Below are 27370 nucleotides of genomic sequence, written 5' to 3' on the forward strand. Positions count from 1 at the left end.
TCCCTGTTTATCCCTCTTTGGAGCTGTTCATCAATGGCGAATGGTTTAGGCTGCCTGAACTTCCAACTTTCAGCTATTACTTTCAAAGTGGAGATGACCCTCACTATCCAAGTCCTTACAACTTCTCTCGTGTAAACGTTTGTACCTTTTCTTTTCCATCGTTTTTGTTAAAGATTTGTGGTGGAGGTAGTTCGTTTCACGGTGTTTCGCTCAAGTTTTGAGTTTAAACATTGCAGATCAAATTATTTATGAAGCGAGATTTTAAAAAAAGGATAAGATAATCTGCACTAAATTCATCTAAATTATGGATATAAAAACAGAAATTTGAACTTGGATGTAAAAGAGAAAGAACATTGCTCTATACTAGTTGGTGTAGCAAATTTGTATATATATTTTTTATCTTATTAAGAAAGGGACTAGCTAGTGGCTTTGCCATGTCCACTTTTTCGGGGGCTAGGACTCACAGAGGCATTTCGACCTCCCCCGACTACCATCGTATGATTCACCAGCACCAAAAATCGAACTTAGAACATGTCTTGTGAAATATGGATCTAAAATTCGTTCCCAACCACTGAGCCACTTTGTAATGATTAAATTTGTATATGCTATGCATAATCTTACAACACGCCCATACGAAAATATATGCATTTCATCCTTAAGGAAGATGATTGGGAGGTTAAAAGTAAAACCAGGTATGGTGCCAAAAAATGCAGCAGCAGCAGGAGATGCTGACCAAATTACTCGGTCGCTCAGGCGATTGCCCTTCTGCCAATGGAACTTGTTACTCCTCTTAACTACAATCAATCTGCAAATTATCTGGCATAACAATTATGACAGAATCCCATACATAAGAAAAAAGCTCTGCGCATTTCAGCTACATTTCGGCTTGAAAGGGCGTCACCTGCTCAAGAAACTGTTCACAAATAGACTTTGAACAGTTTGCAGAAGGAAAATTGCTCTTTTAACAACGAAACTGCCAGCATAAACGTAGTTTAGGAGACCGAAAGGGAAAAGGAGAAGGTAACATTACCTCTTCTTGACCGAAAGCTCATATTATAGGTGACTGAAGAATATAACTGAACATAGATTAACACATTCCGCTGTTGTTCAATTGATGCTTTCGGGGCAAGAGGACTGCAAATGAGCATTTTTGAACTTAGTCCAGCAGTACCTAAACATTGACTAGCCAACAGGACAAAGCAGTAGCTACTAAGACCATGGCTTTAAACCATAAAAATACCTTCAGATATGCAGCAAAAGCTTTCCGGGGGGAAGATCGTCTCTGGGTCTGCTCTATTCTGGGAAGAAGCAGCGAAAGCCAGGCAGTTTTTACTGTACAAAACAGAACCAATTTAGAGAAGTGCATCCGAGTTGACAGTTCCAAAGGGTACGCAATATATGCCATTCCTTAAGATACACATCGCTAGGATTATTGCGATGCTCTATAATTTGAAGATCATATTCCATCTATAACAACAATTGAAAAAAAAAATACCTTGACCACGAAGGAATAAATTTATTATTTGGTATGGTACTGTCGTCATCGTCATTCTCATCATCTGATTCTTTGTATGGTGAGATGTCATAAGACTGTTCTTGACTTGTAATGGCAACTGAATTCTTCATTGCTCTGTCTGAATTGCTCAGTACCTTAAATATCACAGGAAATGTCAGCACGAGGCTTTACAAAGAAAGTAAAAGTGCACGAAACGAAAGTATGGAGCTAATCATGCATAAGAAGACTTTCTAACGGTGGTTCATATTTGAATTTACAATTAGACTGGTGTAGCCTTCTTTCCTATATTGCGGTATAAAGACAGCAAAGGTGTAGCCTTCGTTCCCATATTGCGGTATAAAAACAGAGGATTATCACCATGCTCCAGCCTGCACAAGTAAAAGCACTCAACATATGCAAGTAGATCCTAAGATATGGTGGGTATTGGTTGTTAAAAAATCATTTGCATTTACCTCTGCTTTATATCCATAATTACTCGAGGCCTCGTGGAACTCTTCGTGGACAATACTTTCTTTTCCAGCATTGCTTAGTCTCCGAAATATTTCTGTTATTGTCATAACCCTTTTCTTCCTCCATTTTCTTACTTGCCATTTCATCCTTAGATTCCTTACCCCCAGGGCCTCTTCCATCCTACACAAGATCTAACATTGCAAAAAGAATCATACAATGGCCTGGGTTTTCATTTCTTTCTCTACCTTTTCTGCAGGTACCTTGTCTTCATGTTCTCTCTTGTTTCTACGTGCTTCAATACGCATTCTTTTTCTTTCCTTCTCCTTCCTTTCTTCCTCTTCCCTTTGTCTCTTCTTTGATGCCATATCTGCCTCTTTTTTCTTCCTCTCTTCTTCCATCTTCTTCTTCTGCAACTCCAACTGCTTCATATTCTCCTGCTCCATTCTTGACCGCTCAAGTTTCAAGGCTTCCTTCTTCATCTTGCGTTCATTCTCTTTCTTTTCTGCCTGACGCTTTGCAGCTTCAGCTGCCTCCAGGGCCTTCACTTTGACCTCCCTCTTCCCTGCAAGAAAGCACAAATAGGTCAAAATACTGGATCAAGTCATTGGAGAAAAAGAAGAAACAAAGAGAAGAAATATATCCCAGAATGCTCACAATCACAATGATACAATAAAAAAAACAAATGAATCACTATCAAGCTCCTTATGACAAGATGAAGTCACCTATAAAATACTTATGGATGATAATGGGGCAACTCAGTTTTCATGGGACTTTCAAATATGCACTTTAATTTTTACTTGATGATCCCAGACATTCATTGCTAATTTACATTCCAAATAAAATATACCCAAATTCAGTAAAAATAAAACCATCATCCATACTGTAACCCAGTTTAGACATACAATTGTGATCCACACTCAGAAAAACAATCATATGGAATATGTACATGTAATGCAACATCTAAAGTTCAAAGATTAAGATTACTAGTAACAAATTACCTGTTACAACTGCAGCTGCTTGTTTCTGTTGAACAAGTGGAATGAAAGAAGTCATGCTGGACACAATATTGTTACGCTTCGGCTCCTGCTCTGATAAACTTGAACCACCTTTTCTCAAACTTGTTTTTCCAGATAATTTTGGTTTACTGAACCTGCTATGAAGTGATCCAGTGGTCCTCTTAATATCGTTTGTTCCTCGTGACATGCTCAGGTTCTCCTTATTGTTATTCTTCTCTTGCTGCGGTTTTGGATTCCAAGCCTCTGTTTGAAGCTTTTATGAGTGCCTGTTAAGCTGAATTCAGTGTTGACGGAATCTAGACTAAGTCTATCTGCATATGGCTCAGCTTTAGAAACTGATGCAGGAGGGTTTGGAATCTCAGTAATGTCAGCAAGTGGTACTCTTGTATTGACCTATCTAATGCATTTGAAACACTTTCATCTTGGAAAGTATCAGCTGCCTCATCTGCATTCTCATTTTCTTCACTAATGCAGGGAAGCTCCAGATTTAAGCTTCCTCGGTTCCTTGAACTGCTAGTCCTTGAACCAGTTATATCCCAGAGTTTCCCAACTGGAGACAGATAAGGTTTCTTAGTATCCCAACCAGATTGACCACTATGATTTAAGAGGCAATCAGAATAGGACCTTCCATAAAACGCCTGGCCAACTTCCTCACTCGAGTAACTATGACTATCCTTTAATTGTCTGACAGCATCATTCATGGTCCTCATATCCACACCCTCTAGAAGCCCAGTTGGAACGGATTGGTAGAGATTTGGAATTTTGTGCAACTTATTTGAAGCTGAAGAGCACGCTACTGGAGTTTGCATGCAAGCAGATTGGCACAGGTGCTCCAGAATGCTGGCATGTTCAATTGCAGTGCTTGGAAGGTTCCCCTCGTCAAAGCTAATTCCCTTTCCAGCAATGCTTGTTGGTTCATCATCTGTCTGCATAACGAACCCCTCAAGCTCAGGCGTTCTATCATCCGAACCAATCAAATCCAAGGATTGGCCATGTGGAGATCCAAAATTGCTGGTCCCTCCGAGATCAAATCTCATTTCCTGCATTGCTCTTCCAGCGCAAGTCAAATGTTCAGCATTTCCTGTTGTAAGATTATCCTCACGAGTTAGTGAAACAGTAGTCTCTTCCATGCATTGACTTCCTGTTTCCTCCATCATACCAGTCTGCTTCATCAAACTTAGGATTGAAGCTTCAAATTCTTTATCCGTGAAAACGAAAGGTGCATTACCACTTGTATCCCCGCATCCCAAGGTGATTCTACCCTGTCAGACACAATCTTATGCATTAGAAAAGATCAAATAAAAGTAGACAAGCAACCTGTCTGATATAAGAGAACAAAACTAACCTGCATTATTTCTGAAATCACAACATTATAACCCACACTACTTTTGAAAGTGAACTAAAATAATCCACACTATTTCTTGAAACTACAGCATAATGACCCGTATTATTTTTTAAAGTAAAATAACTCACACTATTTATGAAAAATAACAAAATAAACACTATTTCTGGAACTAATACAAAATAACTCACACTAATTCTGGATTTGGTTCAAAAATAATGCACACTATTGCTGAAACTATCGCAAAATTATATACTATTTATGAAACTGAATAAAAACACACACTAATTCTCATGGTTCTAAAGGATGCTAGGCGCTTATCGGGTAACAAACTGGGCCTAGGGAAAGCCAAAACAGGAGCCTAGGCGGGTGTAAGTAAATTTATTTATCTTTAATACTTTGATGAATTTGATAAAATGAGATGAAATTTTAAATAATCACAACTCCGTAGTACTTTACAAAATAATTTTCAATAATCATATGAATTTGTCGTAAATTTAAAAAAATAATAAAAGTGACTGTTTTGATTAAAAACGTAAATTGAATAACAAGGTGACTTGTATAAAGAATTGATTTGCTACAACAGAGCGACAAATGAATCTTGATTGTGCTATAACTCATACGCCATTGGATGATTGGAGCTTATTATTTCCTTTTTCCTCTTCGTGAGTCGTGATTATGCTTCCATGAAAATGTAATGTACCACTTGCTAACAATGCCCGAACCTAACTTAGCTTAATAATAGACCGGATAAGGAAGAATGGAAGGCCAAGACCCCACATGTATGGAACATATACATCGTGATTGGTGAGTATGATGTCATACCAACTATTTTATTTCCTTTATCAAAAAACTTCACATTTACTACTGCTTTCACGTGAGAAATTTTAGGTTCAATTCTCGTTAAAGACAAATTTGAATCCAATTATTTTGTTAGTCTATTGTCAATTTTTTTTCTTTCTACTTTCTCATTTCTTTTTTATGATCAAGCAATGTCACTCAATGATCAAAACCGTATGTTATCTAGGCCACTCTTTAAAGAGCAACTTTGCAACAAAAGAACCAAACAAGATATCCTCAAACCATTGTAGAATAATATTGTCATAATTTCAGTGTTCAAAAGAATTATTGAATAATCTCGTTACATGAGCAAAAACTTTTGAATGCATTTAGCTTTTTGTAGAGATGGTTTTTAAATAACGACCTAAAAGATAAACAGTTCAAATCATCGTGCAACATTGCAGGATGAGAATGAAAATAATAAGATTTCCGAATTGATTTGTATAAAAAAATAACAAGACGACTTGTATGGGATATTGCTACTATGTAATTTTAATTTCATGCGCTATTTTTGTTTCGTAGTCGAACTATAAGATTAATTTGATTTTATTCATGTTGCTTGATTATTAGATGCATTCCTATTTAAAACATGAATAATAAGTAACATTGATGATAATAGCCTGTTTTTGTATTTATTTAAGAGTCAAATCATATAATACTACAATCAGGGACGTCCTGATACGAGAATTCATGGAAACTTTTAAAAATTTTATTTTCATATGATATTTAGACTTTAATGAGGTAGTGGCATACTTGTAAATAAAGGAAAATTTATTTCCAACGGAATTGGGCTGACAGAATGAAGTTTCTGTCAGGGGCATGGCTGGAAAAAAAAAATATTGCATTTTGGGCTTTTACTTCAGCCCATGTCTTTTACTGTTTGTAGAGTCTAATATAAGTTAGTGTCTTTATGATTAAATATGAAGTCTTTTTTGGTTAAATAATAGGTTAGTCCAAATTCTTTTCATTAAAGCTTTCTTAATTTTATTAGGAGGTTGCATGGATTTTGATATGATATGTTCGCTTAATGCGAGAGATATTTTTAAATCATAGGCGCTAAGCGCCCCTAAAATATGTTGCATTATTTGTTTATCATTGTTAACAATTCGTAGGATTAAGGCTTTTAATCAGACGTGCTACGCGTGACTTACAAATTTATAATGACATGCTTGGGCACTGTTTACAATTTTTATTTTGTTTTTGATATTTTCATTTACTAAGATACTCTTGCTACTTACAAAATTGAAATATGAATCAAACAAAATGACTAATACCAAACAATTTAGTATGTGCCAAGAGATCAACAAATATAAGTGAACATATGAAGTATGGATTCCAATGTGTGCATAAATTATCAAGATTGAAGACCATAAAATTTTCCAACATTAGTGTCACATTTCCACCTATTGGTTCGCACTTCATATTTCAAATTTCCGTTGTTCGTAGATTTAATTGTGGTGTTTTTTTGTTTTTTCCTGGGCAACCAAACAGAGAATTGGAAGTTACAATTCAAGGAACGAACCCATTGATTGTTCTCGATGTTGAATTCGTAGAAGGTGACGTAGGTGGCGGTAATCAGAACATTTTTTATGAAGAGATCGTAACTCTGCAGCACATTGAGATTGACCATTTTGGTGAAGGTAAAGATTCCGTTTTTGTATGGAAATACAACTGTTTCAAATACACTTTTATTTCTTTAAGCATGTTCTAGTTTCAAATACACTTTTATTTCTTTAAGCATATTACTATGACAACTGTGACAACTGTTTCAAATACACTTTTTCAAATACACTTTTATTTCTTTAAGCATATTACTATGACAACTGTGACAACTGTTTCAAATACACTTTTTCAAATACACTTTTATTTCTTTAAGCATGTTCTAGTTTCTTTCCCCCACTTTCTCTCCTTGCCACGTTTTACCATCATGTCCTTACTTTTTTAATTTTTTATAACCTTATAAAAGGGGCAATTTTGAGATATTGAATGTTTCTTTGTGGTGTGGCAATTCATCCTTTTATATTGTTTTACACGTAGATGTTTTGGAATTAGAGTAGAATAATGATAAGAGGATGGTGGAGGATGGTGACAATTCGATGCCAAGAGGGTGGTGACAAGAGAATGGTGGGGCCCATGTGATAATATCATATGGAAAAATGGTGAAATCCAAATATATTGCATGATTTTTCTACTATTTTTCCAACCTCCACCAATTTCTACTTTATGTTTGCCGTGTGTGGTCCACTGCATTGTTGACCAAGAAAAATATCAAGTCGTCTCACCACTCACCAGTCATGAAGTAATCTCACAAGACGATGCCATGTGACAAGAGGATGGTGGGGGCCTTGTGATCATATCATATGGAAAAATGTCGAGATCCAAAAATATTGCGTGATTCTTTTTAAAGGAAATTAATGAAAATTATTTAAAAATTTTAAATTTTAAAGATAAAGATAAAATAAAAGGTAAAATGAATATTATCAAGATTAATATTTTAATATAAAAATATGATTTTTCGTTAAAATAAACAGTATTAAAAACTTTTCGTTAAAATTTCTTTCTTTTTACTGTGTTTTTCCAAACTCTGCGAACTACTTTATTTTGCCATGTGTGGTCCGCTGCATTATTGACCAAAAAATCATCAAGTCGTCTCCCCAGTCTTGAAGTAATCTCAATAGCCTTTGCCAAGAACAATTTTCAGTTTCCCAACTTCAAATACTTGATCAAAATTAGTCCTTTAGCCACGAAGAGAGAAAAATTAATGATAATTATATTTTGATTGTGAGTTCCAATAACAACACCCAATTATTATTGTAGGGAAAAATAGATATCCAATTCTAATAGTTTACCATGTGACATGTCTTTGAAATTAATCCATATCTTGTTCTACATGAGTCTCTCATACTCGTTTGAAAGTAGATGTCTCGTAAAACAAATGTCTATGAAAGAAAATCTCTCATGCTCGATTGATTTCGACTAATTGGGGCTACAGCCTACATGGGTAAATTTTCAAGAATTCAGATGTCTATGAAAGCAGAAGCTTTTAATTTGAGTTGTAATTATTGAATTCTCATTTGCATGTTTCATTTTATTGGGGGATCTGGGGATCTGCTCGATTTCTCTCTACAGTGGGATTGAAAATTGGGATTTTGATGCGGTTTTGTTATTTTTGTGGTTAATTTAAAGGTATTATCGTATTAGATTTTCGATGAAATTTATTAATCTCATGTTAATCAATTGCTATTAGGGTTTTGTGATTGATTTAATTTTATTAGGGAGGTTGCATGGAGTTAAGATTGAGTTCTAGATTTGAAGAATTCAAATCTGCAAGTTGGTTTGTGGCAAGTTCAGTCACCATGATTTGGTTTAAGGGATAATCATTTTGTAACTTACTGTGTAAGATCCCACATCGTCCAGGGGTGAGGATCCTGTAAGCCTTATATGTATATTCTCATCTCTACCTAGCACGAGGCATTTTGAGAACTTACTGGCTTCGGATTCCATCGGAACTCCGAAGTTAAGCGAGTTCAGGCGAGAGCATTCCCAGGAGTGGTGACCCACTGAGAAGTTCTTGCGTGAGTTCTCAGAAACAAAATCGTGAAGGCATGGCCGAGGCCCAAAGCGGACAATATTGTGCTACGGTGGAGTCGGGGCCGGGATGTGGTGGGGGCCCAGGCGGGGATGTGACAATTTGGTATCAGAGCCAATCCTTGGGCGGATGTATGCCGACGAGGACACTGGAACTCCGAAGTTAAGCGAGTTCAGGCGAGAACATTCCCAGGATGGGTGACCGCTGGAAAGTTCTTGCGTGAGTTCCCAGAAACAAAACCATGAGGGTGTGGCCGGGGCCCAAACCGGATAACATCGTGCTACGATGGAATCGGGTCCGGGATGTGGTAGGGGCCCAGGCTGGGATGTGATAATTTGGTATCAGAGCCAATCCCTAGGCGGATGTGTGCTGACGAGGACATCGGAACTCCGAAGTTAAGCGAGTTTGGGTGAGAACATTCCCAAGATAGGTGACCCACTGGGAAGTTCTTGTGTGAGTTCCCAGAAACAAAACCGTGAGGATGTGACCGGGGCCCAAAGCGGATAACATCGTGCTACAGTGAAATCGGGCCCGGGATATGATAGGGGCCCAGACTGAGATGTGACATGCTGTTTGTGTACTTTCTTTTCTATATTTTCAGTTGGGCATTTTGGCTGACTGTTAGCCTTTGCCTTCGGCTCACTTGGAACTTACGAAAATTGAAAAGTGATGGTAGGCTACTCCGCTATAATTTATTGTGCTTTACTTGTAGCACAACAACTATTTTGTTCAAGCACAACTGCTATTTTGTTCAAGCACAACGGTCATAGTTTATTAATAAAAAATATATATAAAAAAAATGACCCGTGAACTTGTAGGAATCGGTTCATTTCAAACGAGTTAGGTTAAGTTTGGTTCATTTCTCGCTAACAAGACCCGCCCTGCCTTGCCACATTTCATTTACAAATGGGTCCGGTCCGTCTACTTCAATTTTGAGTCTGGCTTGGCCGGTATCCACCCCTAGTTTATCCCACATTTGCATACATACAGTCTTCTTTATTTACTCTAAACTAGCTTCTCTGCATGAGCGTTAGGCATTTTTTTTAATCACAGGCGTTACCCGCCCCTAAAATGTGTTGCGTTAGTTATTTATCATTGTTAACAATTGGTACATGGATTAGAGGCATTTAATCAAGCATGCTAACAATGGTACATGGATTAGAGGCCTTTAATCAGGCGCACTACGCATGACTTACAAATTTATAATTACATGCACTTGGCACTATTTACAATTTTTATTTTATTCTTGATATTTTCATTTACTAAGATACTCTTGCTACTTACAAAATTGAAATATGAATTAAACAAAACGGCTAATACCAAACAATTCAGTATAGATGTGCCAAAAGATCAACCAATACAAGTGAAATATGAAGTATGGATTCCAATGTATGCATTATCAAGATTGAAGACCATAAAGTTTGCCAACATCAGTGTCACATTTCCACCTATTTGTTCGCATTTCATATTTCAAATTTCCCTTGTTCGTAGATTTAATTGTGATTTTTTTTTCTTTTTCTTTTACGGGCAACCAAACGGAGAACTGGAAGTTATAATTTGGAAAACGAACCCATTGATTGTTCTCAATGTTGAGTTCGTAGAAGGTGATGTAGGCGGCCGTAATCAGAACATTTTTTATGAAGGGATCGTTCTCTGCAGCACCTTGAGATTGACCATTTTGGTGAAGGTAAAGATCCCGTTTTTGCATGGAAAAGTAAGACCATATAGAGACTGGAGGAAAGCAGGGAACGGGAGAAGTTGGAGCGCGAGGGAGAAGTGATATTGGAATGAGATATTACAACGACAACTGCATCAAATATACTTTTATTTCTTTAAGCACGTTCTAGTTTCTTTCCTCCACTTTCTCTCCTTGCCACGTTTTACCATCATGTCCTTACTTTTTTATTTTTTTTTATAATCTGTAATAAAAAGGGCAATTTTGAGATATTGAATGTTTTATCGTGGTGTGGCAATTGATCTTTTTATATTTTTTTACGTGTAGATGTTTTGGAATTAGAGTAGAATAATGATAAGAGGATGGTGGAGGATGGTGACAATTCGAGCCAAGAGGGTGGTGACAAGAGAATGGTGGGGCCCATGTGATAATATCATATGGAAAAATCCAAATATATTGCATGATTTTTCTACTATTTTTCCAACCTCCACCAATTTCTACTTTATGTTTGCCGTGTGTGGTCCACTGCATTGTTGACCAAGAAAAATATCAAGTCGTCTCACCACTCATCAGTCGTGAAGTAATCTCACAAGACGATGCCATGTGACAAGAGGATGGTGGGGGCCTTGTGATATGAGATCTAAAAATATTGCGTGATTCTTTTTAAGAAAAAATATGAAAATTTTGAGTTTTAAAGATAAAAGATAAAATAAAAGGTAAAATAAATAGTATTAAGATTAATATTTTAATGTAAAAATATGATTTTTCGTTAAAATAAACAGTATCGAAAATTTTTTGTTAAAATTTCTTTCTTTTTGCTGTGTTTTTCCAAACTCTGCGAACTACTTTATTTTGCCGTGTGTGGTCCGCTGCATTATTAACCAAAAAATTATCAAGTCGTCTCCCTAGTCATGAAGTAATCTTAACAGCCTTTGCCAAGAACAATTTTCAGTTTCCCAACTTCAAATACTTGATCAAAATTAGTCCTTTGGCCACGAAGAGAGAAAAATGAATGATGATTATATTTTGATTGTGAGTTCCAATAACATCACCCAATTATAATTGTTTTGATTGTGAGTTCCAATAACACCACGCAATGATAATTATATTTTGAAAATTGAAAAGTCCACTTTAATTTATTGTGCTTTTACTTGTAGCACAACAGGTATTTTGTTCAAGCACACCAGCTTTTACTTCAAGCACAACAATCATAGTTTATTAACAAAAAAATTATATATAAAAAAAAAACCTGTGGACCTGTAGGAATCGGTTCGTTTCAAACGAGCCAAGTTAAGTTCGATTTCATTTCTCAGCTAACAAGACCCGCCCTGCCCCGCCACATTTCATTTACAAATGGGGTCGGTCCATCTGCTTCAATTTTGAGTCTGACTTGACCCGTATCCATCCCTAGTTTATCCCATATTTGCGTATGTACAATCTTCTTTATTTACTTTAAACTAGCATCTCTGCATGCGCATTAGACATTTTTTCAATCATAAGCGTTACCTGCCCCTAAAATGTGTTGTGTTAGTTATTTATCATTGTTAACAATTGGTGCATGGATTAGAGGCATTTAATCAGGCGTGCTAACCATGGTACATGGATTAGAGGCCTTTAATCAGGTGTGCTACGTGTGACCTACAAATTTATAATTACATGCGCTTGGCCCTGTTTACAAATGTTTATTTTATTTTTGATATTTTCATTTACTAAGATACTCTTGCTACTTACAAAATTGAAATATAAATCAAACAAAACGGCTAATACCAAACAATTTAGTATAGATGTGCCAAGAGATCAACAAATGCAAGTGAAATATGAAGTATGGATTCTAATGTGCGCATAAATTATCAAGATTGAAGACCATAAAGTTTGCTAACATCAGTGTCACATTTCCATCTATTGGTTCACACTTCATGCTTCAAATTTCCGTTGTTTGCATATTTAATTGTGGTTTTTTTTTGTTTTTTTTTTTTGTTGGCTGGGCAACCAAACGGATGCTTCAAATACAGTTTCTTTCTCTAAGCATGTTCTAGTTTTTAACTCCACTTTCTCTCCTTTGCCTGGTTTTACCATCAATTCATGTCCCTACTTTTTTCACTTTTATATAACCTGTAATAAAAGGGGCAATTTTGAAATATTAAATGTTTCACTTGTTTTTCCTTTTGACTTTATATATGTAGAAGATGCAGACAACAGAAATTCTTTCCAAAAGCAATATTAATAATGCGATCCACTTTACGAATTTGTTATTAGCGAAATAAAGTCATCGTGCACTCAATTCATTCTTGATAACTTCGTTACATGAGCGTATAATAATTTTTTTTTTTTTAAATGCTAATAACAATTCTTCTGTAATATTTCAAATCCTTTCTTGCCTTTGTTTTATTAATGAGTAAATTGTAGCAATGATTCCTTAACTTTAACTGAATTGGAGCAATGGTCCCTCAACTACAAATACATTACCATTGGTCCCTCAACCCATCAAAACGTGCAGCTATGGTCTCTCAACAAAAAATTCATTACCATTGATCCCTTACCTTTAATCCAATTGATGAAATGATCCCTCAACTCTAACCCAATTGGAGCAATAATCCCTCAACTTTAACCAATTTGATTAAAGTTGAGGTACTATTACTAAAATTTACTCTTTATTTATTTATTTGTACAATGATAATGAGAATTGGCGATTTTAGCTAAACCACAAAATAAATCAATTATAAATTAGTATTGGGGTGGAGGTTATATTATCTAGGCTCAATACTCTCGTGCTAGATTTTGTGGAGTACGTATGTTTTCGAGACCTTTGCTTCCATAAACATCTGTACTTGTTCTTTTCCGTTGTTTTTGTTACAGATTTGCGTTTAAACATATCGCATCTACTTATTTATGAAGTGGGTTTTTTAACAAAAGATAAAATAATTTATATTAAACTCATATAAATTATAGAGATAAGAATGGAGGTTCAAATTTAAATGTAAAAGAGGAAATGCACTGTTAATCTAAATTAAGGAGCGATAAACGCATACTTTTGTATAATTATGCGGCATCAAATTCGATAATTTGACAATGTAAGTATGCAGCTCGAGTGTGTTCTTAGTTAGTTTTGTGCAAAAACATGTTAACCTTGACTCAAAATTGGTTAACGCAAGAAAATATAGGCAAAGCAGAATGGTCCCATGAATGTTTGAATATATAGGCATACCAAATCCTAAACACGAATGGTCCCATAAATGTTGAAAATATAGGCAAAGCAAGGAAAAGTAAGAAACTTTTCAAAATTTTTTTTTTCCACACTAATGAAATTGAGGTTCTAGCATAAAATCAATTGGTAATATGGGTAGTAGCCCAATACCATATAAGCACATAACAAACCTTGTCCCTCACTGATATGGGACAACACTCAACACGCCCCCGCACGTGTGACGGATTTTCAAGCCTACACATGGACAACAACTGGGTGACATAGAGCGCATGTGGCCGTTTGGCTTCACAGGAAGACAACCCGCTCTAATACCATGACGAAATTGGGATTCCACCATAAAATCAATTGACAATATAGAAAGTAGTCCAAGATCATATAAATACATAATAAACCTTGTCCCTCATTGATATAGGACAACTCTCAACACATAGCACGTGGTAACGAGTGTTGTAGAAAATAAGTGGTTGAGATTAAAAGTATAAAATGTAAATAATAATTGCAGAAATTGAACCCAACATTGAGGTCCTGTCCGAAACTTTAACCTTATTTTTCACACGAAGATGTTCCCCTTGGAATTAGAAGCAGAGTAGAAATAATGACAAGATGGTGACAAGACGATGGTGGGAACATGTGATGATATCATATGGAAAAACGTTGAGATCCAAATGTATTGCGTGAATCTTTTTACTGTGTTTTTCCAAACTCCATCAATTACTACTTTTTGTTTGCCGTGAGTGGTCCGCTGCATTATTGATCAAAACATTATCAAGTCGTCTCACCAGTCATGAAGTAATCTTAACAGCCTTTGCCAAGAACAATTTTCAGCTTTCCAACTTCAAATACTTGATCACAATTAGTCCTTTGGCCACGAAGAGAGAAAATGGCTTTGGTTGGAGAGGCTTTGCTTTCCGGTTCGATCAAGGTGCTGTGCGAAAAGATTGCCTCCGGACTGTTCATCAACTTCTTCCGGGCAAGAAGACTCGACCATTCGCTTATGGACAAACTGAGGGTGACATTGAATACACTTCAAGCAGTGCTCAACGACGCAGAGGAGAAGCAGATTGTCAACCCTGCAGTCGAGGTGTGGCTTAACGATCTCAAAGATGCTGTGTTCGATGCGGAGGACCTGGTGGATGAGATCGATACTAAAGCTTCGCGTCACAAGGAGAAAGATCAAACTAAGAAACCCAAGGTGTTGAAATTCCTTTCTACCCGTCTTAATCCTTTTAATTATAAAGGCATGAATGGTAGGATAGAAGGTTTATTCAACAAGTTGGAACACCTTGCAAAACAAAAAGATACCCTCGGCCTTAGAGAAGGTGTTGTTGGGGGCAAGGTTTCACAAAGAACTCCCACAACTTCTGTTGTTGAGGACGGATTTTGTACCGATGGAAGGGAAGGAGATAAGGAAAAGTTAAAAGCTCTGCTGCTGCTATCTGACAATGAAAGTAGCAGTAATTTTTCTGTAGTCCCTGTCGTCGGAATGGGTGGGGTTGGTAAGACGACTCTTGCTCAACTGCTTTACAACGATGAACAAGTTAAAGAGCTCTTTGATATTAATGCCTGGGTTTGTGTTTCCGAACAGTATGAGGCTTTGAGGGTTATTAAGACCCTTATTGAGGAAATCACTGAAAAGCCTTGTGACAATTTGGAGATGAATTCCCTTGAAGTTCAACTAAGGCAACAATTGAGGGGAAAGAGATTCTTACTTGTCCTGGATGACCTTTGGAATGAAAACTACGGTGACTGGGATCGGCTACGAACTCTTTTCACGTATGGGGCAAGGGGAAGCAAGGTCATTGTAACAACAAGGAATAGACGTGTTGCATCCATCGTGCACAATACTATTCCTATTCACGACTTGGAAGAATTGTCGGATGGAGATTGTTGGTTGTTGCTAGCAAAACATGCATTCAGAAATGAAAACCCCGCTGCACATCCAGAATTGGTTGAAATTGGTAAGCAAATTGCACGTAAGTGCAAGGGTTTGCCTCTAGCTGCAAAAACGCTAGGGGGTCTCTTAAGTTGCAACCTAGACTACAAGGAATGGAATCACATATTGAATAGCAATCTTTGGGATCTACAACATGCTGATAGTGTTCTTCCTTCTCTAAGATTGAGCTACCACTATCTTCCAACTTACTTGAAACGATGCTTTGCTTATTGCTCAATTTTTCCGAAGGACTATGAATTTGAAAAGGAAAATGTTATTCTACTATGGATGGCAGAAGGTTTAATTCCACATGCAGAGAACGAGAAGGCAATGGAGGAGGTTGGTGAAAGATACTTTGATGAACTGTTATTGCTGTCACTATTTCAAAGGTCAAGATTGGATCGACCAAGTTTCACAATGCATGATCTTATCAATGACTTGGCTATGTTTGTGTCTGGAAAGTTTTGTTTTAGGTTGGAGCAGAAAAAATCACATGAAGTTCCTGAAAGAGTTCGCCACTTGTCGTATATGCGAGGAGAATTTGATACATCTTCAAAATTTGAGCCATCTTCAAAATTTGAGCCACTAGAAGGAGTCGAGTGTTTGCGTACCTTCCTTCCAGTATCTTTAGCACCATATAAGCATTGGGAAGCTGAATATGTAAGCAATAAGGTTCTAGATGATTTACTACCAGCACAAAAATATTTACGGGCATTTTCATTGTCAAGATACAAAAACATCACTCACTTACCTGATTCTATTGGTAACCACATACACTTGCGCTACATTGATCTCTCTTATACGACAATTAAAAGGTTACCAGATACAGTGTGTACCCTCTACAATTTACAAACTCTGTTGTTGAAAGGTTGTTATTATCTTGTTGAGTTGCCTGCAGAGATGAGGAGATTGATTCATTTGCGTCATCTTGATATTGGTGAAACTTTCATAAAAGAGATGCCTGTGCATATGGGTAGACTAAAAAGTTTGAGAACACTGACAGCTTTTGTGTTGGGGGAATCTACTGGGTCAAGCATTGCAGAACTGAGGGAGTTGTCGCACCTTGGAGGAAAAATCTCTATCTTGAATCTGCAAAATGTGGTCGGTGCTATTGATGCCTTGCTGAAGGATAAGAAAGATCTCAAGGAGGTAGAGTTGGCATGGGGTCCTGAAGCTTCCGATGATTTTGTAAAAGAGAGACATGTGCTTGAAAGGCTTCAACCTTGGGTAAATTTGGTGAAGCTAACCATCAGGTGTTATGGCGGAATCAGTTTCCCGAATTGGGTGGGAGACTCGTCCTTCTCCAACTTACAAGTGATGCGTCTCAGTGGCTGTGGTAATTGCAGTTCATTGCCACCAGTTGGTCAGCTACCTGCTCTGAAAGAGCTCTACGTACAATGGATGAAAGTTGTTAAGAGTGTTGGTGTTGAGTTGTACGGGGGAAATCAACAATTTCAATGTTTAGAGAAGCTAGTGTTTATGGATATGCCAGAGTGGGAGGAATGGCAGCCAAGTCCAAGTGGAGGTGAAAGTCCAAACTTTCCTCGTCTTAAGGAGTTGACTTTATCTCGATGTCCGAAGCTGAGAGGAAACTTGCCCACTCATCTTCCTTCCTTGAAAATACTTACCGTGTGCAATTGTGAGGTTCTACATGAAAACAGGGCCAGTAATACCCTGAACACGGAGTCCTTACGAGGATCTCTTGAAGAACTGACAATACATGGATGCCCGGGTCTCTCATTGTTACTAGAGTCGACGGAGACGCTGCCGTCGCTTCAGATGCTTGATATTCATTTTGATGGGAGAGAGTGGTTGCCGCAAATGGTGCACAACAGCAATCGTCTTCAAAGTTTGATTTTATGTAGATGTTCCTCACTCTTGTCGTTCCCTACAAATGGTCTGCCCACCACGCTGACGTCACTCCGCTTATACTGTTGCAAGAAATTAGAATTCCTATCACGTGAGATGATGGCCAAATTGACTTCCCTTCAGTCTTTGCGTCTAGAAGGGAGCTGTGATTCTCTGAGGTCGTTCCCTTTGGGCATTTTCCCCAACCTTTCATCTCTTTTTATCCAAAGTTGTCAGAATCTGGAATCCCTATCTGTATCTGTTGAAGGAGGAGCAGATGAAAATCTCAGCCATCTCAACTCCCTGTCTATTTTGCATTGTCCAAATCTTGTCTCTTTTCCCGACGGGGGATTGCACACTCCCAACCTCACTTCCTTTTCTGTCGGAAGTTTGAAGTTGTTGCCGGACCGCATGCACACCCTCACCGCCCTTCAAGATATGCGGATATTCGATCTTCCAAAAGTGGTGTCATTTGCACAAGGGGGTTTGCCTCCCAACCTACAATCATTTTGGATCTCAGGAAACAAGGATCTGGTGGAGACGTTGCTCAATGAAAAGCTGCTCCCTGCCACTCTTCATACTCTTGAAATCTCTTCTGTATGGAATCTGAAATCTTTGAACGGAAAGGGATTTGAGCACCTCACTTCTCTTCAACACCTACACATTTCAGGCTGCGAGAGTCTCGAATTCCTGCCAAAAGAGGGTTTTCCGGCATCTCTTTCTTATGTCAGCATCTGGAATTGTCCTTCTTTGAAGAAGGGAAAAGATTGGAGTAACATAGCTCGCATTCCTTGCATAGAGATAAATGATGAAATCACCATCATATGAGCTTTTATTTCACTCTCTAACTCTCAACTCTCAAGAAAAAAACCAGGTACTTTTATTATTTATTCTTAAATTGATTGTCCTCGGCAATATTCCAGCTTAAATTAAAGCTTCAGAGTCTAATTACGATGAAATTACAGGAGAGTGCGAGGGGAGTGAATTATTTCTAGTCTGATACTGTGGAACTACTTGGGGGTCGATATATATGATTCTCCTGCAGGTACTTGTGTATATATATACTGCTGCAGTTTCCATATGGCGGAATGCTTACTCATCTTTCATCTTGTGGTAGGTGCATATACAAACACCATGGTTGAAGAGAGCATGGCTTATTAGCACCGCTTGCTAGAATGCCAGTGTGAATAGACTTGGTGGCCAGCTGCTGCGCCTACAGATTTCAGCGTAAGAATGAACACTTGAGTGTAATTTTTGTTCTTCCTTTATGGATCAATATAATTCAACTATGCAATCAGTCAGGACAACACGATGGGACTAACATATTTGTCGGCTTGTTTTCTATATATTAGCATTCTTCTCACCATTGTGGATTTCATAAGCAATCAAGAGAATATTCAAAGTTGCATCTGGACTTGGAGCTTTGTTTTCTATATATTAGCGTGTGTGATGTAGCAAGTTAACAAACGAAGAAAAAAATTATTAAACATTGCAGATTTCCTCTACTATATATGCAGGTAATCATTTGATTCGTTAACTGCTCTAGAGGAAGATGCCATGGAGAAATAGATGATGATAAGCCTTAACCCAAGTTTGATGGTGAAAGTTGGAGCAGCCGGCTCTCAAATTTAGAAACCTTCTTGGTAAGTACCAACTGAACCATGGTAGTGCTTCATGTACATGATAGCACATAGCAGGATTTCCCAGTTGCTAAGGGGTCCATTCATTGTTTTTCTGATTCATATGCCTGTGCAGCCAAGTGCGCGCACAGGGGTTCATTTTTCTCTACCACGTACATTTTAGGCCATGACACTTAAGTCGTTGGCTGCCAATGGTGGTTTATTTGGAGGCTGCTGCTATGGAAGTGGATATAATTCCACTCTATCTTTGGCAGGACTGTAGCAAAAGGAGAAGCATTATTGTTGTTGGCAGGACTGTGCTGCCAAATGCGAGAATTTGAAGTTGCTGCTGGCCCAAATGCACACCCTCACTGCCCTTCAACATTTGTGGATACAAAATCTTCCAAATCTGGGGTCACCTGCACAAGGGGTTTTGCCTCCCAACCTACGAACATTTTGGATTGAAAATTGTGAGATACTGAGGCCTTCAGTGGAGTGGGGATGGCAAGGACTTGCCCCTCTCCGAGAATTTCGGGTCCAAGGAAACAAGGATCCGTTGGAGATGTTGCTCCGGGAACAGCTGCTCCTTGCCACTCTTCACAATCTCTGGATCTCTATACTTTCAAATCTGAAATCTTTCGACAAAAGGAACTTGAGCATCTCACTTCTCTTCAACAGCTACAAATTTCAAGCTGCGAGAGTCTCGAATTCCTGCCGGAGGAGGGTTTGCCGGCATTTCTTTCTTATCTGAGCATCTGGGGTTGTCCTTCTCTGAAGAAGAGGTATCGGAACAAGAAGGGAAAAGATTGGAGAAACATATCTCGCATTCCTTGCATAAAGATAGATGATGAAATCACCATATGAGCCTTCATTTCACTCTCTCCAACTCTCAACTCTCAAGACAAAGCCAGGTACTTATTTAGTACAACTTATCTGTTGCTATGTTAAATTGATTGTCCTCAAATTTTCCAACAAAATTCAAAGTTAATTTGACACTTATCTGTATTTAGAGCCACTTAACTGTGTTTGGACGAATGCCAGTACATTGCGTTACTATACAAGGAGGCTGACAAGGATGCTGGTTGTTCCTCTACAGATTTCACCACAAGGATATATCGATCTTTGGTTGAACGCTGATGATTTGTAAATTGTAATTTACCTTCCTTCTCTTTTGCTTTCTGCATTTTGCCTATATTTGCATTTATAATATCGGGTATTTTTTTAACAGTGGAATCGAACTATGCTATGTCCCCCTTGGAGAATTTCAGATCAGGGGAACTGAGGATCTGTTGGAGACATTGCTCAAACAACAGCGGCTCTCTTCCACTCACACCGTCTGGACGATCAAGTTTGAAATCTGTGGATCAAAACACCACGCACTTGCGGAATTCCTGCCTGGAGAAGGACCTCAGCAGCTATGCATCATCGATTGTCTTGCATTCCTGCCAGAAGAGGATTTGCCACCATCTCTTTCTTTTCCGAGGATCACCAAAATGTTTGTTCTTCTCTGAACAAGAGGTGTGCAAAGAATATGAATGGAAAAGATTGAGGCAATATGGTTCACATTCCTTGCAACTTTCATTGATGGAAATCAAAGTCGGAACGTTGAACTGCTTTTTTTTTTTTTTAATTTTGTACTTAAAACCTTCAGCAGGGCTGGTTTCCCTGTTTATCCCTCTTTGGAGCTGTTCATCAATGGCGAATGGTTTAGGCTGCCTGAACTTCCAACTTTCAGCTATTACTATCAAAGTGGAGATGACCCTCACCATTGTGGTGGAGGTAGTTCCAAATCGTTTCACTCTGTTTCGCTCAAGTTTTGAGTTTAAACGTTGCAGATCAAATTATTTATGAAGCGGGATTTAAAAAAAAAAAAGGATAAGATAATCCGCACTAAATTCATCTAAATTATGAATATAAAAACAGAAATTTGAACTTGGGTGTAAAAGAGAAAGAACACTGCTCCATACTAGTTGGTGTAGCAAATTTGTATATATATTTTTTATCCTATTACAAAAGAGACTAGCTAGTGGCTTTGCCATGTCCACTCTTTCGGGGGCTAGGACTCACAGAGGCGTTTCAACCTTCCCCGACCACCATCGTGTGATTCACCAGCACCAAAAATCGAACTTAGACCATATCTTGTGAAATATGGATCTAAAATTCGTTCCCAACCACCGAGCCACTTGTAATGGTTAAATTTGTATATGCTATACATAATCTTACAACACGCCCATACGAAAATATATACATTTCATCCTTAAGGAAGATGATTGGGAGGTTAAAAGTAAAACCAGGTATGGTGCCAAAAAATGCAGCAGCAGCAGGAGATGCTGACCAAATTACTCGGTAGCTCAGGCGATTGCCCTTCTGCCAATGGAACTTGTTACTCTTCTTAACTACAATCAATCTGCAAATTATCTGGCATAACAATTACGACAGAATCCCATACATAAGAAAAATGCTCTGCGCATTTCAGCTACATTTCGGCTTGAAAGGGTGTCGCCTGCTCAAGAAACTGTTCACAAATAGACTTTGAAAATCTGCAAGGAGAAACGAAAACCAATTATTACAAGTATTTTGGTTTTGATAGGCGGTAACTGAAGGCATTTTACATTTTGCAGAAGGAAAATTGCTCTTTTAACAACGAAACTGCCAGCATAAACGTAGTTTAGGAGACCGAAAGGGAAAAGGAGAAGGTAACATTACCTCTTCTTGACCGAAAGCTCATATTCTAGGTGACTGAAGAATATAACTGAACATAGATTAACACATTCCGCTGTTGTTCAATTGATGCTTTCGGGGCAAGAGGACTGCAAATGAGCATTTTCGAACTTAGTCCAGCAGTACCTAAACATTGACTAGCCAAAAGGACAAAGCAGTAGCTACTAAGACCATGGCTTTAAACCATAAAAGTACCTTCAGATATGCAGCAAAAGCTTTCCAGGGGGAAGATCGTCTCTGGGTCTGCTCTATTCTGGGAAGAAGCAGCGAAAGCCAGGCAGTTTTTACTGTACAAAACAGAACCGATTTAGAGAAGTGCATCCGAGTTGACAGTTCCAAAGGGTACGCAATATATGCCATTCCTTAAGATACACATCGCTAGGATTATTGCGATGCTCTATAATTTGAAGATCATATTCCATCTATAACAACAATTGAAAAAAAAAATACCTTGACCACGAAGGAATAAATTTATTATTTGGTATGATACTGTCGTCATCGTCATTCTCATCATCTGATTCTTTGTATGGAGAGATGTCATAAGACTGTTCTTGACTTGTAATGGCAACTGAATTCTTCATTGCTCTGTCTGAATTGCTCAGTACCTTAAATATCACAGGAAATGTCAGCACGAGGCTTTACAAAGTAAAAGTGCACGAAACGAAAGTATGCAGCTAATCATGCACAAGAAGACATTCTAACGGTGGTTCATATTTAAGTTTACAATAAGCTACTAGTAGTTTTAACAGAAGATAAGTCTTGCAATTAGACTGGTGTAGCGTTCTTTCCTATATTGCGGTATAAAGACAGCAAAGGGGAAGGCCTCATAATAGTTAAAACCCAACAAGTTTAAACGGTCCTATGCAAACTACAATAACAGAGGATTATCACCATGCTCCAGCCTACACAAGTAAAAGCACTCAACATATGCAAGTAGATCCTAAGATATGGTGGGTATTGGTTGTTAAAAAATCATTTGCATTTACCTCTGCTTTATATCCATAATTACTCGAGGCCTCGTGGAACTCTTCGTGGACAATACTTTCTTTTCCAGCATTGCTTATTGAAATCCTGGAAGTACTAGGCTTATTCTCCGAAATATTTCTGTTATTGTCATAACCCTTTTCTTCCTCCATTTTCTTACTTGCCATTTCATCCTTATATTCCTTACCCCCAGGGCCTCTTCCATCCTACACAAGACAGCCCAATATACAACGTGATATCTAACATTGCAAAAAGATAGATATAATGAAATGAGGCAGACCATAAAGAATCATACAATGGCCTGGGTTTTCATTTCTTTCTCTACCTTTTCTGCAGGTACCTTGTCTTCATGTTCTCTCTTGTTTCTACGTGCTTCAATACGCATTCTTTTTCTTTCCTTCTCCTTCCTTTCTTCCTCTTCCCTTTGTCTCTTCTTTGATGCCATATCTGCCTCCTTTTTCTTCCTCTCTTCTTCCTTCTTTTTCTTCTGCAACTCCAACTGCTTGATATTCTCCTGCTCCATTCTTGAGCGCTCAAGTTTCAAGGCTTCCTTCTTCATCTTGCGTTCATTCTCTTTCTTTTCTGCCTGACGCTTTGCAGCTTCAGCTGCCTCCAGGGCCTTCACTTTGACGTCCCTCTTCCCTGCAAGAAAGCACAAATAGGTCAAAATACTGGATCAAGTCATTGGAGAAAAAGAAGAAATAAAGAGAAGAAATATATCCCAGAATGCTCACAATCACAATGATATAATAAAAAAAAACAAATGAATCACTATCAAGCTCCTTATGACAAGATGAAGTCACCTATAAAATACTTATGGATGATAATGGGGCAACTCAGTTTCAAATATGCACTTTAATTTTTACTTGATGATCCCAGACATTCATTGCTAATTTACATTCCAAATAAAATATACCTAACTCAGTAAAAATAAAACCATCATCCATACTGTAACCCAGTTTAGACATACAATTATGCTCCACACTCAGAAAAACAATCATATGGAATATGTACATGTAATGCAACATCCAAAGTTCAAAGATTAAGATTACTAGTAAGAAATTACCTGTTACAACTGCAGCTGCTTGTTTCTGTTGAACAAGTGGAATGAAAGAAGTCATGCTGGACACAATATTGTTACGCTTCGGCTCCTGCTCTGACAAACTTGGACCACCTTTTCTCAGACTGGTTTTTCCAGATAATTTTGGTTTATTGAACCTGTTATGAAGTGATCCAGTGGTCCTCTTAATATCGTTTGTTCCTCGTGACATACTCAGGTTCTCCTTATTGTTATATCTTCTCTTGCTGCTGCTTTGGATTCCAAGCTTCCGTTTGAAGTTCTTATGAGTGCCCGTTAAGCTGAATTCAGTGTTCATGGAATCTAGACTAAGTCTATCTGCATATGGTTCAGCTTTAGAAACTGATGCCGGAGGGTTTGGAATCTCAGTAATGTCAGCAAGTGGTACTCTCTGTATTGACCTGTTTAATGCATCTGTAACACTTTCATCTTGGAAGGTATCAGCTGCCTCATCTGCATTCTCATTTTCTTCACTAATGCAGGGAAGCTCCAGAATTAAGCTTCCTCGCTTCGTTGAACTACTAGTCCCTGAACCAGTTGTATCCCAGAGTTTGCCAACTGGAGACAGATACGGTTTCTTAGTATCCCAACCAGATTGACCACTATGATTTAATAGGCAATCAGAATAGGACCTTCCATAAAACGCTTGGCCAACTTCCTCATTCAAGTAACTATAACCATCCTTTAATTGTTTGACAACATCATTCATGGTCCTCATATCCACACCCTCTAGAAGCCCAATTGGAACAGATTGGTAGAGATTTGGAATTTTGTGCAACTTATTTGAAGCTGAAGAGCACACTACTGGAGTTTGCATGCAAGTAGATTGGCACAAATGCTCCAGAATGCTGGCACGTTCAATTGTAGTGCTTGGAAGGTTCCATTCGTCAAAGCTAATTCCCTTTCCGGCAATGCTTGTTGGTTCATCATCTGTTTGCATAACGAACCCCTCAAGCTCAGGCTTTCTATCATCCGAACCAATCAAATCCAAGGATTGGCCATGTGGAGATCCAACTCCAAGATCAAATCTCATTTCCTGCATTGCTCTTCCAGCGCATGTCAAATGTTCAGCATTTCCTGTTGTAAGATTATCCTTACGAGTTAGTGAAACAGTAGTCTCTACCATGCATTGACTTCCTGAATCAATGATAATGCTTGGTGGATGTGCTAATCCTGTTTCCTCCATCATACCAGTCTGCTTCATCAAACTTAGGATTGAAGCTTCAAACTCTTTATCCATGAAAATGAAAGGTGCGCTACCACTTGTATCCCTGCATCCCAAGCTGATTCTACCCTGTCAGCCACAATATTATGCATTAGAAAAGATCAAATAAAGTAGACAAGCAACCTGTCTGATATAAGAGAAACAAGTATGCAAAAAATCTCAAATAAAACAAGATGTAAGGGCCATAGCTTAGCCGAGAGAGAGAGAGAGAGAGAAAGAGATCATTGCACAACAAAAAAGTAATTACCTCTGTCATCTGTGCCTTAGGTGAAGATTCAGACCACTCTATCATATGGTGATCCTCATTTTGATGTGTTTCTTCAACTGAGCTTCTGCTGACGATTGATTTCACAACATCCTCCCGAGAAATTGAAAGCCCTTGAGATTCTAGTACAGCCTTTGGACTATCTTCTACACTTCCCAATTTCCCACACATAGAATCTCTACTGACATTGTAAAAACCCTGTTCTCTCAAGCCCAAAGAAGCAGACTGGTCATCAGTTGTTTTACACTCAATCTTTCTTCGTTTATGCTGAGGGCATGAACCCTCCGTAATGAAGTGATCTCTTGCCTTTGCTTCCTTCTTTTGAAAACAGTCATTAGTGATATGAGAGTAGTTAACCAATTCCGAGGGTTGATTTGCAGGGTTAGACAGCCGAGGTGATACGCCAACAGAACCAGTTCTTCTGGCATTACTGGCTGAGCCACTGACATTCAAAGAGCTCTCCTGTTGGTCTGATCTAGATTTTGTAATTCTACCAGAGGAGAGAACAAGGCCTCTTTCCTTGCTTTGAAATTCGCCTATTTTTCCCTCTTCCACTTCACAAGGACTTGCATCAGGAGGTTTGACTACGTTCAGTTCATCACTATATTCACCCTATCGAACACAATCTTGTACATTATAAAAGACCAAATAAAAGTAGACAAGCAATTTGTCGAGAACAATTAAACAGAAAATCTCAAATAAAACAAGACTACCATAAAGAATAACATAGGTGTAAAAACATAGGTGTAAGGGCCACCACTTAGCCAAGAGAGAGCGAGAGAAATCACTGCAACAGAAAATTAAGTACCTCTTTAATCTGTGCCTTAGGTGAAGATTCAGAGCTCTCAATCATGTCGCGGTCCTCGTTTTGAGGCGTTTCTTCAACAGGACTTCTACTGACAATTGATGTTGCAACATCCACCCGAGAAAGTGAAAGGCCTTGAGATTCTAGTATGGCCTTTGGACTATGTTCTACACTTCCCATGGTTCCACACCGAGACTCTCTATTGCCACTTTCTAGCAACATATTAGCAACTGCATCATTATGAACATCAGATGTCTCCTTTACTGATGAGATGGCGTTTCCATTCGAGATACTTCTATCCTCTTCTGCAGGAGATCCAGATAAACCACTCAGGAGGTCCTTCCCTTTGACTGAAACTTCCGGATTCCCGAGAAATTTCATTGGCAGGGACGAGTTATGATTTTCTTGGTAATCGACAGTCATTCCTTCTTCCAGTATATCATCAGCATCCATCAAGGAAATAGACCTTTTTTCTGATGATCTTCCCTGCATTCCCTCTTTAAAAGCAGGAGTATAACTTCCATTCCTACAGGATTCTTCCACGTCATCAAAATTAAGGTGCTTGGGATTCACAAACACATTACAATCAGCAGGCTCCCTTGAGGCTAAAACCTCCACTTCAGCTCTAAGCCCAGTACCATCCAATTTTGAACCAGAACCTTTAACGGATACTTCAGGATCAATTTCCGTTTCTCCACCAGCTGCAGCTTTAACAAATTCACTGTTTTGAGTACAGGGTACCTCTTTTACCATAGTACTTGACACATCCTGGTGCCTTATTCCTGCAGACCCACGAGTCAGTTTTTCTGACAAATGCTTCTTTGAAGCAGCAAATCTGGACTGTGTAACCCTGTGAACCAAAGTCTGTGAATTGACCGGTTTTGACATTCCTTCAGTAGTACAATTAGTTTCTGCACTCGTCTTTCTGCCAGCATAGTAATCTGCATTATTTTCCTTGTCTGAAGAATCTGTGGAATTCTCTGCACACAGGTCTATATCACATTGAATTGGAAGAGACCTTGCAGCAGATATTTGAGTTCTCTGTGAATCGTGAGACTTGTTAGATGAAGAAAATGTTGACTGATTAATTCTTTGACCAGATATATTGGTGATGGCGTCTTTTGCTATTTTTTCAGTACTATGCACAGCTTGTGACCCAGTACTTAAAGGCTGAGGTGGTTGTGTTGACTTACCAGTGGAATGATGGACTGTACCGCCATCACCCTTCACAGAAATACAGGCAGTATCTACCTGCGGAT

General features: G+C 38.3%; 3 protein-coding genes and 1 long non-coding RNA gene across 13 annotated transcripts; 2 read left to right on the forward strand and 2 right to left on the reverse strand.

Annotated features, from left to right (window-relative positions):
- The first annotated feature begins 3 nt into the window (after positions 1-3).
- On the forward strand, positions 4-20984 carry LOC108865568. Its single transcript, XR_007252687.1, has 2 exons — positions 4-186; positions 20813-20984. It is a non-coding gene; the product is annotated as an uncharacterized LOC108865568 (long non-coding RNA).
- Positions 1031-2882, reverse strand: LOC125470434. The gene is made up of 5 exons (XM_048569449.1): positions 2212-2882; positions 1969-2146; positions 1496-1650; positions 1241-1332; positions 1031-1134 (listed from the first exon to the last, which is right to left on the reverse strand). Exons 1-5 carry the CDS (start codon positions 2235-2237, stop codon positions 1088-1090), a joined length of 498 nt encoding a protein of 165 aa, XP_048425406.1. The 5' UTR covers positions 2238-2882; the 3' UTR covers positions 1031-1087.
- On the forward strand, positions 14351-22647 carry LOC103927543 (putative disease resistance RPP13-like protein 1). 10 transcript variants are annotated; one of them, XR_007252679.1, is made up of 5 exons: positions 14351-18288; positions 18932-19057; positions 19170-19944; positions 20075-20183; positions 20262-20767. XR_007252679.1 is itself a non-coding variant. In XM_048569440.1 (2 exons), the coding sequence occupies exon 1, from the start codon at positions 14514-14516 to the stop codon at positions 18240-18242; it is 3729 nt and encodes a 1242-aa protein (XP_048425397.1). In that variant the 5' UTR covers positions 14351-14513; the 3' UTR covers positions 18243-18288; positions 18380-18520. The 10 variants fall into 10 exon arrangements, 1 of the variants encoding a protein (XP_048425397.1); XR_007252681.1 differs by having other exon boundaries at positions 19309-19944; positions 20044-20183; XR_007252683.1 differs by having other exon boundaries at positions 19309-19944; positions 20044-20183; positions 20302-20767.
- Positions 21223-27001, reverse strand: LOC103965127. Its single transcript, XM_048569441.1, has 9 exons — positions 26115-27001; positions 25289-25918; positions 23805-25110; positions 23064-23380; positions 22741-22944; positions 22205-22359; positions 21950-22041; positions 21740-21843; positions 21223-21573 (listed from the first exon to the last, which is right to left on the reverse strand). The coding sequence occupies exons 1-8, from the start codon at positions 26997-26999 to the stop codon at positions 21797-21799; spliced, it is 3636 nt and encodes a 1211-aa protein (XP_048425398.1). The 5' UTR covers positions 27000-27001; the 3' UTR covers positions 21223-21573; positions 21740-21796.
- Between the last annotated feature and the right edge of the window lie 369 nt (positions 27002-27370).

Source organism: the organism of the source record quoted next, unplaced genomic scaffold (assembly GCF_019419815.1).
Source record: "Pyrus x bretschneideri cultivar Hongxiangsu unplaced genomic scaffold, Pyrus_bretschneideri_v1 Contig5, whole genome shotgun sequence".
In the NCBI taxonomy this organism is placed as follows: Eukaryota; Viridiplantae; Streptophyta; class Magnoliopsida; order Rosales; family Rosaceae; genus Pyrus; species Pyrus x bretschneideri.